Source organism: Pituophis catenifer, unplaced genomic scaffold, assembly GCF_029215685.1.
Source record: "Pituophis catenifer annectens isolate HBS135680 unplaced genomic scaffold, rPitCat1.0.hap2 SCAF_3, whole genome shotgun sequence".
NCBI classification, from domain to species: Eukaryota; Metazoa; Chordata; class Lepidosauria; order Squamata; family Colubridae; genus Pituophis; species Pituophis catenifer.
In genome coordinates, this window is record NW_027256883.1 from 113,438,895 (window position 1) to 113,452,107 (window position 13,213).

General features: G+C 38.8%; 1 protein-coding gene across 1 annotated transcript in view; it reads left to right on the top strand.

Annotated features, from left to right (window-relative positions):
• Positions 1–12,676, top strand: part of LHX4 (LIM homeobox 4) — a 53,743-nt gene extending 41,067 nt beyond the window's left edge. The window contains exons 3-6 of the mRNA XM_070939263.1: positions 4,430–4,632; positions 7,852–8,006; positions 10,252–10,423; positions 12,285–12,676. Coding sequence (XP_070795364.1) covers positions 4,430–4,632; positions 7,852–8,006; positions 10,252–10,423; positions 12,285–12,676 — 922 coding nt within the window. The remainder of the gene's footprint in view (positions 1–4,429; positions 4,633–7,851; positions 8,007–10,251; positions 10,424–12,284) is intronic.
• The last annotated feature ends 537 nt before the right edge of the window (positions 12,677–13,213 follow it).

A 13,213-nucleotide genomic window follows, 5' to 3' on the forward strand; every position in this document is an offset into this window, starting at 1 on the left:
TATTCAAAATTTCCACTACCAGTTCTCCAGAACCTGTCAGAACCTGCTGGATTTCACCCCTGCATTGGTCTCATGGCTTTTGGTTCCTTGCCTGGAGATATTATTGCCCTCTGCTTCTTGAATTCATAACAAAGTTGTCCTCATCCATAACTTAATTCTGAATAAAAAGTCTACTGGACAACTAGCAACTAGCTTTCCCACCTGCAGTTCCAATTCTGCAAAAGCCTAGGCTAGATAGCTAATGATGAGGCATTGCTGTGATAATTAAAGGTTTATATTTACTAGGAAATCTCTGAAATACTTTTTCAAATGAGTGAGCAAGATAGAATTGGGAGTGGCCACTCACTGTGCAGCTCAACAGCCTCCCTGTCCATTAGAATATTGGAGAACCCATATTTGGTCATTCTGAAGGACTCCAACATTGACACCAAGAGAACCTTTGTCTGGTTCAGAATTTCATGGTCTTATTAAAACCAATAAAACTGCCTCAATTTTTCCTCAGGCTGGTGCACAGGCCAGAACGTACTTTGGGTTAGTCTTTTTCTGTAAGCTGTGAGGAGGTTGCAACCTAGATATATTAAAGACTAAAGTTGGTGAACATGGTGACATATCAGTGGCTTCCTGTAAGATAAGGCCTATTAAAATATTTGCTTTTAGATTAACAAAATTTGATGGAATGCTCTGTTAGAATTTCTAATAGCAAGGAGCAATTTGTTCAGCACACCTATTAAGGTGAGCACAGTAGGCTACTGACATAGCTGCTTTTAGTTGACCACTCCACCGGTTCTCAAGCCAGTAGTTTGAGAATGCTTCTAGATTAATAAATGACATCACACAGCTAAGTGAGTATTGTAGTAACAAATACCTGATTATCTTTTGTAGTTCATACTTTGGCAACTACACATTTAGACTTCATGTAATGCAGTGGTGGGTTGCTACTGGTTCACCCCGGTTCAGGAGAACCGGTAGCAGCGGCAGCGGGCAGCTCTGCCCTTCTGCCCAGACATCATCAAATATGCTCTGCACATGCGCAGAAGTGGTGTGTGCGTGCACAAACCGGTAGCAAAGGTAAGTGAAACCCACCACTTATGTAATGTTGAACTATCTTCGTGTTTGATCTGGAAACAATGGATGGTGCATCATGCGGAACTAGAAAAACTAATGTGCTTAGCAGAAAACATATTATCCTGGTGAAGAAGCAAACTGTACTGCTTGCAGTCCCAACCAGGGTCAAGGTTGGGTCCTGAACAACCTGGAAATTGGACTCTTGAGCAATTGAAAACTGAAGGCAATAAAGAACAGTTAAAATTTAAGGAGGATTGTTATCCAAGGGCTATTTGAAAGAAAATGTTCCTGATTGTATTATTTAGTTTGAGAAATATTGTGGCTGATTTTTCTGGGTTGAAATATTCTGGTTGATGAAGAATTTTATATATTTTATGTCAATGGTAATTTGAAGCCTGCTTTGTTTTTGATTTTGTATTGTACATTGATACAATGCATTTTGTTCTTAAGATTCTATGTACAGAGCAACCTAAAGAATAAGCATACATAATTTTAATAACCCTTGTAACATTCCTGTATGATAAGTAGTTTTCCTATTCTCATATTGCTGTTTGACAACATACAAAACAGTGTACTGTAGTAAGTTTACAACTGAATTGGAATTTTTCTCCACTCACACTTTTTTAACACAGTGCTACAACCAACATAATCTGTGTGCTCTCTTAGAAGGCTAAAAGAACATTTAAAAATAGCAAGTGAACTTTTAACCTGAGAATGGTATTTTTCAGTTGGGATTAATTCTTATGTTAATATCCAATGGCCAGCTTCTGTACAAGGCTTCAAACTATTTCAGGGTGGACTTTTCTGAATAATAGGGCTCACCCAATATTTTGTAATTCTTATAGGCAGGTATATTCATGCATCAGAGGATAGCATTTCCTCCAAATGATATAGCTTCAGGTGCATTATGTGGCTTAATACACTGCAGTTAAGTGTAGCATTTATTTGCTAGATTGCATCTTTCCTCCAGGGAGTGAAGGCAGCATATATAATATTCCTTTTTTCAATATTATTCCCATAACAGCAATACTTTGAGGCAGGTGGGAGGTAAGAAATAGTATTCAGTCCATGTGAGGTACCATGGCTAAATGAACTTGAATTTAGGTTTCCATAGTGTTGGTTTAATGTCTCAAGATAAGTATTATACAATACAAATGTATCTTTTCCAATTACTCTGATCCAGATTGATTAACACTAAGTCTGGCTTAACATTCCAATTCAGTATAGAATTCGGGTTAAAAAGATGTAACCAACCTGGGGATATTTTCATCTTTTTTGCTACTTCCAAAATGTATAACAATAAAGCTTAGTTAGTCCTTTAAAAATGGAACAAATTAAAAGTCGAATGAATCTCTCTACAAATAAAGTGATGCACAATGGGAAGAAGTCCTAATTCCATAGTAAAATTGATAATCAGAGGTGTTGGCAGGATCTTAATGCACGTACAAATAGGAAGGAGCTTGTGTCATGTGTCCCTGTTGTTTTCATAATTCCTCCCCCAACTGCCCCTACCAATATCTCTGTGGATGGGATCTGGAGTATTGGCAAAGTTTAACCTTGAAAGACAGATGGCATTTAATAAAAGTAGCCAAGATATTTGTTTTGGCCACAGGAAGGGAAGGAGCAGAGGAATCCAAAGTCCATATAGCTAGTCCTCAACTTACCATCACAATTGAGCCCATTGCTAAGCAAGACAGTTGCTAAGTGAGTTTTGCCCCATTTTACGAACTCCCTTGCCATAGTTGTTAAGTGAATCACTGCAGTTGTTAAGTTAGTAACATTTGATTGTAAATCAAATGACTTTGATTTTCCCATTGACTTTGCTTGTCAAAAGGTCTCAAAAGGTGATCACATGACCCAGGACACTGCAACAGTCATAAATTCATGCCAGTTGCCAAGGGAACAAATTTTGATCACATGACTATGGGGATGCTGCAACAGTTGTAAATTTGAAAAATGGTCATGTCCTTTTTTTCAGTGCTGTTGTAATTTACAAATGGTTGTAAGCTGAGAATTACCTGTACTTAAAAGTACTGTAGTACATTTTAGACCAATAGAAAAATTATACATGCTTTCCCATTCTAAAAAAGATCTCTTTTTTAAGTTATAAGGCTTAAAAATGGAAAGAAAATGGGGGAAGAAAAACAATGGCTAAAGTTCAAATCATGTCAGCATCTGTGTCAACTTGGCAGCCAATAGCGGTGAAATGTCAAACACTGTATTTAGCATTATTAAAAAAGAGACTGAAAACATAGCAGCCACTTAAATAAATAAGTAAATACATCTATAGAATGAGTTTTTTGCCACAAGTACCCATTGATTGTCATCAGAAAATCATTTCTAATCCAGCAAAATTGTGCTTTTGGGCCACAGTCCCCCCTCCTCCCCCGTGCCCTGGGGTAATTGTCTGATGCTAACTAAAGGAAGGCTTAAACTTCTTGTGGAAAGAAAAGTAGCATGAAAATTCAGCCAACTGTGCTTTGTCATCCATAATTTGTAGCTTATCACAAAGTGTCATTGAGACATTGTCTTTAATAAAGAACAGTGCTAGGCATTCTTCTTATTTTAGGATACGTTTGCTAAGATGTTCCTAGGGACGGCTCCTCAGCTGGTGTGTAGTGCCACTGTTATTGGAGCCTGCAGATTCTATCACTTTAAATTAATCTTAAATTTACCTTACCGGCAATGACCACAAGTAATTTATTTAGAACTAATGTGGATGAAATACCTATGTCCTTATGGGGGTAACTGTACAGCCTGTCTTAGCTTTAGCTAAAAGGACCATCAAACTCTACCCTTCAATTAGCCCAGTCGTTTTACACGAAAGGAGATAAAGACCTTCTGTGTCAAATGTCGTGCATGATCGGCTTGGCTTCTGTTTTCAACTCTGCACCTTTCTCTGCTTCCTTTTGAAGGGCCACTTTTTTCAGAGTTTCTTGCTAAGGATAATATACTTTGTGAGTTTCTGCAACAAGAGATAAGTTTATATTCTACAATTAAACAATAATACTTCAGGCATAGCTAATTCTACATCTAGAAATTCAAGTTAAAGTCTTTGTATGAATGACTGATGTACAATTCATTCTGAATTTGGTGGTCATTGTAAGAAAATGTTTGTTACACGTGGAGTTTAAGTAATTCCTTTGGTCATTGAAATACTTGTTTTTTGTGGATTAAGCAGGCATACCCACTTACTTTGGGCTTATTTGTAGAGTCAGAAGAACAGACGTTTATTGTTAAAATATGAAATTAGAAATTTTCCTAGAAACCTGAATCTGACTGTTATCATAATTGTTTTTTTTTCTATATAGTACATTCCCTGCTCTGCTTCTAGGCATTGGCACTTTTTTTCCCTCCTTTGCAGGCGTTTTGGCACAAAATGCACAGCATGCCAACAGGGAATCCCACCCACCCAGGTGGTCAGAAAAGCCCAGGATTTCGTCTACCATCTGCACTGCTTTGCCTGCATTATCTGCAACCGCCAACTTGCCACAGGGGATGAGTTTTATCTCATGGAAGATGGGCGCCTAGTCTGCAAGGAGGATTATGAAACAGCCAAACAGAACGGTAGGGTTGAACAATGCATACTGGCCTTGATAAAATGGGACAGATTTTATGATCATGGTGTCTCCTCTCCTGTTCAGGTTGGTGAAGACCTGCTTACAGAGGTCAATGAGGGTTATTTCTGGCACAAATTATGTGAAAGAGGACAGAATTGGATCACTTTTATTTTCAGACCATTAACAGACCATCAATGATTAAATTAGGCATATGTTAAAAGCGGGCTAGAGAATATTTTGTAGATGTGGAGACAATCAGATTGTGTAAACAATGAAGGGAACTGAGAAGGGAACTTTATACCCTTTCATTACAACTGTAATTGGTTTTATGAGTGGTCACATAACTGTCTTAACGAGTGAATGAGAGAGAGGGAATCAAGAGATTTGCAACTCTTGTGTACATCTTTGTACTTTGGATGACTTGTTTGAACTGGAAAACAGAACAATGCAGCACTGGAAGACAACATAGATTTTCCTGCTCCACCTAGGGAATATCAGTACCCATCACTTCCGGTGCTGTATTCTTGCTGATTGCAGTTGTGATGCTGGGGGGTGGGGGGTGGGGAGAGGGATCCAGCCAACTGCAACTTTTTTGTGACCTAGAATATGGCATGGAACTGTTGGCTCAGATTCTGCCCCAAGTCCTGATTACATATTGAGCCTAATGCACTATATTGAAGATCTGGATTGGCCTCATTTGTTGTTTTAGCCTTTCCCCCCTTTTATTCCTAGGATTATGTGCAGAGAAAGCTTTTTTTTTTTTTTGGGCCAGTTATAATCAGTGGCATGCTGGTAAATGATTCAGAACTGGCTCTGCTGGCTCCATTGCTGCTCTGATGCCACTAGCTGTAGAACAACAGATTGGCACACCAAGGTGTAGTGACTGAGCCATGCTTTGGACTGGCTTGCAAAATTCCAGAAATATAACAAATGATTCTCATAAACCAGTGCAACCCCTTGATACAACATTAGGTGAAGTGAACTAGGCATGTTGAAATTGGAACTAAAATTGGAACCATCCTATCAGAATGGATGCTTCATCTAGAAAAAAAAATATTTTCCTATAGTTCTACTTTTTTTGTGTAGCATCCCAAACACTTCCACCCTTTTCTGCTCGTTCACAATTGTGTATATATCAGATGGTTGGGAGTAAGGGAAGTGTACAGGGCTTCGAAGCACACATTTTATTTTTATTTATTAGGATGAGCCACAAGAAGGTGGTCTTTGCATATTTGTCATCTCTGTTGATTTCAAGCTGCTGTACATAAGATCAAGAGCTGAAAGTAATCCCAGGCACAGCTCTCTTGAAAGTGGCAGAGTTGCATTCTTGCATTTTAGTTTATCTAGCCCTTCACCCAGAAAGTCTCCCATTTTTCAGTATAGCGTCTAAAATGCCGATATTTACTGTAGGTAAAAAAAACCAACAGAACTGAGGCTGGGTTCAAGGAAGCCAGACAGAAAAAGGCTATAGATCACCAACGCTAATGAATCCACAGAGACTGCCCAACAGTGCCTGACTGAAATTAAAACTGAACTGGTCTTTAATGGATTTCATGTTGACAAGCCCTGACTTCTCATTAATTAAGGACTCTATTTTGACCTAATCAATTTGGCTAGGGTGATGCAATGCCTGCCTGTGTAAAGGAGATTGGTGGAGAGGGAGGCTAAGAGATCATGGATTGAATGTTGCTCAATTTCTATTATAGGCTCAGGGTAATCAATGACTTCAGTACAATATAGTTTTGCAACCCACAGAGCTTGGGGAAGGGGAGGGGAGGAGGAGGGGGGGAGGAGAACTATCAGCATATAGGTTAAAGTCAATTGCTAACCATCTATAGAAGGAGAATAGGTTAGTGCTATAATAAGACATATTTTATATATATAAATATTTTTAACAATATATATATTGTTAATAAGAGGGTTGTATGTAGAGAGGTTTGCTTCAAGGAAAGGAACTGTTACTAGAAGAAAGGCAGCTAAGTCAGAAATTCATCGTATGAGTTCAGAAAAATCTATATTCTATATCTTTCATCTTGGCAATTCTAGCTCCAGGATGTATTTACTGCGGATGGAAATGGTTACCTCTCAATGAAAGTGCACTAATAATTTTCTTATAGTTATCAGGACCTAAAGGAGAATTAAAATGGTGCATTTAGATTAATTGCCCAAAATTACTACAGTTTTGAGATTGTAGGTTTAATTACAGATTAGTTCCATTATGCCTGGTCAAAATGATACTATAATTACTAAAGTTGAGAAGCCTTATTTATGCCCCTTTTCACCCCTTTATTGAAGAGCATAGGTTTATGAGTAGCCCCATCAAAATGTAAAATAATTCATAGTAGCAAGATAGGAATTCTGGTATAAAAAGACAAGAGTGACTACAAATATCAGAATAATCACATTTGCCTTCCTTAAAATTAAATTGGATATAGTACTTGTTCCATGTTCAGTCCCTTTGTGTTGCTTGGTGGATTGGAATCTAATTGAAAACAACCCAAATCAATGCATTTTCCTATGTAGAAAATACAGGGACATTAAAATTGCAACAGAAATATATGTGCAGAAGCTATAAATGAACTAATTGACGGGGAAAAAAATTGGAATTGGAGTGAAATAAAATATTGAGGATACATATTGCCCTGTGGCCACTTGAGTTATCTTATGTAAACGTCAGCCTAAACAGATCTTTTCACATCTCTCTTTATTCTGTTTGGTTTTACAGGTGGTCCTCATCTAATAATCACTCATTCAGTGTCTGTTCAAATTTACCACAATGCTGAACAAGTGGTACCTAAGACCAGTCCCTGGAGTTTTAGCTGTCATAGCATATCCACACGTGTGATTGTTACTTGTGCCAGCTTTCCCCAAGCAAAGTGAATGGGGAAGCTTGAAGAAAGGCACAAGTCAGAAGACATTATCATGTGTCCTTACTTAATGACTGATATGGCCCTTGCTTAATGGTGGCAACCAGGACTCCTGGAACTGGTTTCACTAATTCCTATCCCAATTGCCATTATTAATCAAGGACTACTTGTATTAGTTTAGTGAAGCCTGGTTTATTTTAGTACTGTGTATCCATCAATACTTAAGTGTACCCATAAAAAGATGCAAATATAACTGAATGTGGTCATTCTTGTCAGCTTTCAAAACTCCCCACATCTTCTAGGCAGACTTCTGGCTCATGCTCCACATTCTACAATAACTGGAAACTGTTCCATTGCAGATGATTCAGAGGCTGGAGCCAAGAGGCCTCGAACCACCATCACAGCTAAACAGTTGGAAACATTAAAAAATGCCTATAAAAACTCCCCCAAACCAGCCAGACATGTGCGGGAACAGCTGTCCTCCGAGACAGGATTGGACATGCGGGTTGTACAGGTGAGCACCTGACACAATATTGACTTTCCTTCAACTCAAAAGATTGGCTGGTTTGCAGCGATTCTTTTGGAGGGTTCAAAGTTACTCAAGGTGATGGAGAACACATTCAAAATTTAAAGTCATAGCAGAATGAATGCAAAGTCATAGCAGAATGAATGCAAAGCTAAAGGATGTGGACGCCTAAGATGATCTGTTCAGCAATTCTTCTGAATAGAAATCTCCCTTCCTCTCTTGAGAAAGCACAATAGCTAAGTCTAATTGGCAATATGTAGGAAGAAATGGAAACCTATTATCTCATAGGCCAAAATCTTGCGATATAACATCTCAGAATCTTAAGCTTTGTAAAGTTGATGGAGCTCTAATACTAGAATCAGATGAGCCTTTTCCATAGCTGCCCCTACTTTGTGGAGCACCCTCCCTCCACAATTCAGCAAGCCCCCACCCTTCTAGCTTTTTAGAAGGCCATCAAGACCTGGCTCTTTACCCCTGGCACATGGTATAGCAATGGAATATTATGGATGGCTGTTGGGGCCTCCTTGGAGATGACTGAAGTGCCAGCTTTTTTTTTTTAACTGTTTCTTGGTCTTAGTTTGTTTTTATGATTTTATGGTTTTATTGCTGATGTGATCTGCCTAGAGTTGTGTTTTAAAATGGACAGCCATACAACTCTTTTAAATCAATCAATAAATCCTATGCACATAATTCCTTTAACAATTGTGTCAGATTTCTGCAGGGCAGTTTAATACCCAAGTGGGAAAACAGTAAATTCTCGTTTCTATAGAATTCTGCAGATGTTTCAATCTTCTACCTGTTTGGTGTCTATTCAAAATAAGTACTATTAGTAAATGTACAGAGTGTCTTCCTATTCGGGCCTGTAGTTCTGAATCTATAATTCCCATCTACTCTATCTAAATTTTCAGTAAGAGGTCACACTGTTGCATTGTATATTTTGTTTCTGAATATTGTTTCTCCTACTATAATTCTGATTTTCTAAACTCATTTATCAACTCTTTTGCTCTGAGGTCTACTGTTGGAACTTTGCTCTCTTTCTACAACCTCTTGCTAGGAAGGACAGCTTCTCACGGCTTCTGATTGCAGAAGTCAAAGCAGTGTTGGGGACAAAGGGTAGAGTGCTATAGCAGAGGTGAAATCCAGCAGGTTCTGACAGGTTCTGGAGAACCAGTAGCCGAAATTTTGAGTAGTTCGGAGAACCGGCAAATGCCACTTCTGGCTGGCCCCCGAGTGCAATAGGAATGGAGATTTTGCAGTATACTTCCCCTGCCATACCCACCAAGCCACGTCTACCAAGCCACGCCCACAGAGCTGGTAGTGAAAAATACGGGTTTCACCAGTGCTATAGTCATCCCTTGGGTGTCCCCCCCCAACTGCCCAATATTAGCAGTGTCAGCTATAGATGCTGATTTTTCCCACTTCTTAGTGCAGTTAAAAGGGACCCAGAAAACTTTGCTGCACATCTTGAAGCATATGCAAAAGCACAAAATGGTATTGGGGAAAAAAACAAACAAGCAGAGCATCCTGGAAAATTAGAGTGGGAAAAGCATGTGAGCATGTGAGTCAGTAAGCAAATACTCAGTGCAGAGGACGCGGAAACTGAGGAGCCTCCAATTGTCCCTGGGTGCAATTGACACAACATAGATCTGGAAGGCCAGGCGTGCACACACACATACACAAAGTGATTGTTATTGTACATCAGCCAGGACTTTGGATAATGATGTGCTTATGAGTTAAATCAGAAGTGCTTCTCTTCATTTCAGTTTCTTGGACTGGTCCTGAAACTCCTTACTTATGGGTGATATCTGATATTATTAAGCTCTTCAAATGTAAGCAGGTTCCCCCCACCAAAAGTCCACAGTAGGAAACTTTGAACTATCTATATTTGTGCTTTGTCATATTATAGATACTGTAGGTATTAGATATTCATTATTAATACATCTGCCATATGTCTTAGCCTAAATTTTTATGTTTTTGTTTTTGCAGTTGGTGTCATTTCATTACTACCAGTAGAATTTAGGGAAGCTGTTATCACCCCCAGTTTATAACTGGGGTACCTGAGGGCTATTACTAAGGTCCACGCAATCACCCTATAGGAGGAGCAGGGCTTTTCTCTCCCAGATGAGATCATGCCTATCCATCTTCTGGATGATGAAAGAGTTCTTTTCAATGACTCTCAGGTGGTGGGACAGAAAATGGTCTTGTTCTCACTGCTTTTTCCACTTGATTACAGGTCTGGTTTCAAAACAGAAGAGCCAAAGAGAAGCGACTGAAGAAAGATGCTGGACGACATCGTTGGGGCCAGTTCTACAAGAGTGTTAAGAGGAACAGAGGAGGCACCAAGCATGAGAAAGAGAGCTCTGCAGAGGATTGCGGAGTCAGTGACAGTGAACTGAGCTTCAGAGGTAGGCAGGAGAGGAAGCACAATAAAGGAAAGATTCAAGCAAATTAAGATTAGGGCTCCTATTTATGTTTACAAATGTCCTAGATTAGGAGTGGGCTACTTATGCTTTTCCTAGTAAGATCTGCAGATCCTTGGGAAATGCCAACAATCCTCTGCCTTGTTATTTGATAGCCAGAAATCAGGATTTCTGCAGGAAGAACAAAGATCTAAATTGGTGGTTTTAAAAATTAAACTGAAGTCTATCTACTGATTCAGTGCATTTTGTCACCAGATGATTGCCCCTTTTTTATTTAAATTTCTGAGGCACCCTGCTCATTTTTATTTGCATTATTTGTTAGATAACCAGGTTAAATCCCTCCTTTTAAAAGTAGCAAATTTCTGCTGCATTATGTGTAACCTTCATCCACAAATGGTTGCCAACGCTCACTGATGTTAGGAGTTGTTTGTTTTCCTATTGATGTAGAAGCCTGAAAAAAATTAGGTTGTTTTAATAAATAGCAGAGAGGTGCTGTGGTCAACCAAGGTCCAGGATACTTTTTTTCTGATTTCTCCTTAGTTTTTAAAGCTATCTTCCCATAGTCCGTTCATGCTTCTCCTCATGACTGTGCAAGGTGCAGTGAACTAGATGGGGTTACACACTTCATGCACTTAAAAAAAAAAGAATTTCAATATCACCATTGCAGCCGCCATCTTGGTCTTTTTGACCATACGCTGAAAACCTGCAATAAAGCTTGGAGTGCAAAATGTTCCTGTTTAAGGAGCCAGCCAATCATGCTTTTTGCTGGCTACCTTATTCTACTTTCCCGTATCTTTTTCCCAGCTTCACTTTCCTTTTTCCAATTATCAGCTGTTATTCCAGTTTCTGGTCATGCTCAGTCTTTAACAAATCTAAATGGGAGGTGACTACAGCATGAGTGACTGTGAACAGAGGTGTTATAACTGTTTTTTCTTTATAAGCACATGGTTTGTTTAGTATATATACCGGTATATATTGTAATTATTGTACTTAAAAGAATATAGGTGGCAATTTGCAATCAGGAGCAATTTGATTGCCTTTAAATTGGCTCATAGTTGCCCTTAGTATAGATTTTGGTCCAGGAGATCTTGCCTATCTGGGGAGTTTTATTATTGTTTATTGTATGGCACATTCACATCATATTTCAGTTAAAAAAACAGAAGAGATAATAATATAAAATATTATGAACATATGTCTAGATTACAGATATAATTTTTGCTTCATTTGCTGCAGCCTGGAAATCAACAAAGTCTCCATGATAGGATCTATTTTGGCACTCTTGTCACTATACGTGACAGATATAGTTTGTTTTTCGGCCTCACAGTCACAATTCAGTGAGGTATTTTGCCTCAGTATAGAGAGCATCAGCACATCTACCATGCCATTGTGAATTCAATTCAGTGTTGTCCATATAGCATGGGGCTGGTCAAATCTGGGTGGTTTTTTTCAAGATGCAGGGAAACCTTGATATTGTGGAGGGTAAAATGCTGTTTTCGCATTTTATGTGTGTCAAAATTCTACAAGTACTTTAGCAGTAGAAATAGCTGGATGTCTGGTATTATAAGTAAAAGGTATTATAAATAAATAAATATTTTTTTTGTGGCAAAAAAATAACAACCCTGCATGGAAAAATGCAAACTATTTTTTCAAACATTACTAGATTCTGTTTTCTATTATGCCAAATTAGCATGGCTGATAACGAGGGATGATATGAGATGTAATCTTGCAGTAGCTAAGAAGCCTACCATTCTTCATCCCTGACTTAAAGGTATTTTTCAGTCTTTGATCAGAATGTACCAGATAGAGATTTTTTTTCCGTACTAAAATTTTGTTTCTTGCTTTTCAGAAGACCAAATCCTCTCAGAACTGGGCCACAACAGGATATACAGCAACGGTGGTGAGGTGGCTGGTGGACAACTACTGAATGGTAGTTTCTCTCTGGATGGGACAGGACAATCCTATCAGGACTTGAGGGATGGAAGTCCTTATGGAATCCCGCAATCTCCAGCTTCCATATCATCTCTTCCATCGCATACTCCATTGCTAAATGGTTTGGAATACACAATGGACAATAATTTAGGAATAATAGCACATGGAGGGCAGGGGGTGAGCCAGACACTCAGAGCTATGGCTGGGGGCCCAACATCCGATATTTCCACTGGAAGCAGCGTTGGTTATCCAGACTTTCCAACAAGTCCTGCCTCCTGGCTTGATGAAATGGACCATCCTCCTTTTTAAAGTATTCTGCTTCCTTCAGATTTGCCAGTTCTTTTGGCCTGAAAATGTGCTAAGCCACCCCCAATAAGGGACAACAATCAATCTTCAATGAAAGAAAGTTTCCATTATTTTAGAAGGGGAATCCACAATTTGTTTTCTGTAAAGCTGAAAGAAAATACGATAATATAATGTATAAATATATAAATATATATATTTTATTTGCTTTGTATTTGAAAGAGGGGAATGATAGGAGGAGCTGCTTCTGAATACAGCACACTGTTGTGTTTAGTCTTTGTATGATGTTAGTGGTGCCAGCTAAAACAAGGACAAATTCACTGACTCTTCACGGGGCTCGGCTGCCCAGTTGGATCCTAGCACATGTTGAAATGACTAAACTGATTTTTGCTCCTTGACAACCCTACATCTTCTCACAGGCGGCATGACCGTTGTTCTTCATTTGCTTGACTCTAACCAGCTAAGCAACAGAAATCAATGCAATATTTCCAACTACTGAAGGGACAGAAAGTTGCTAAATAGTTTCAGTTTTTACCCTTCCCA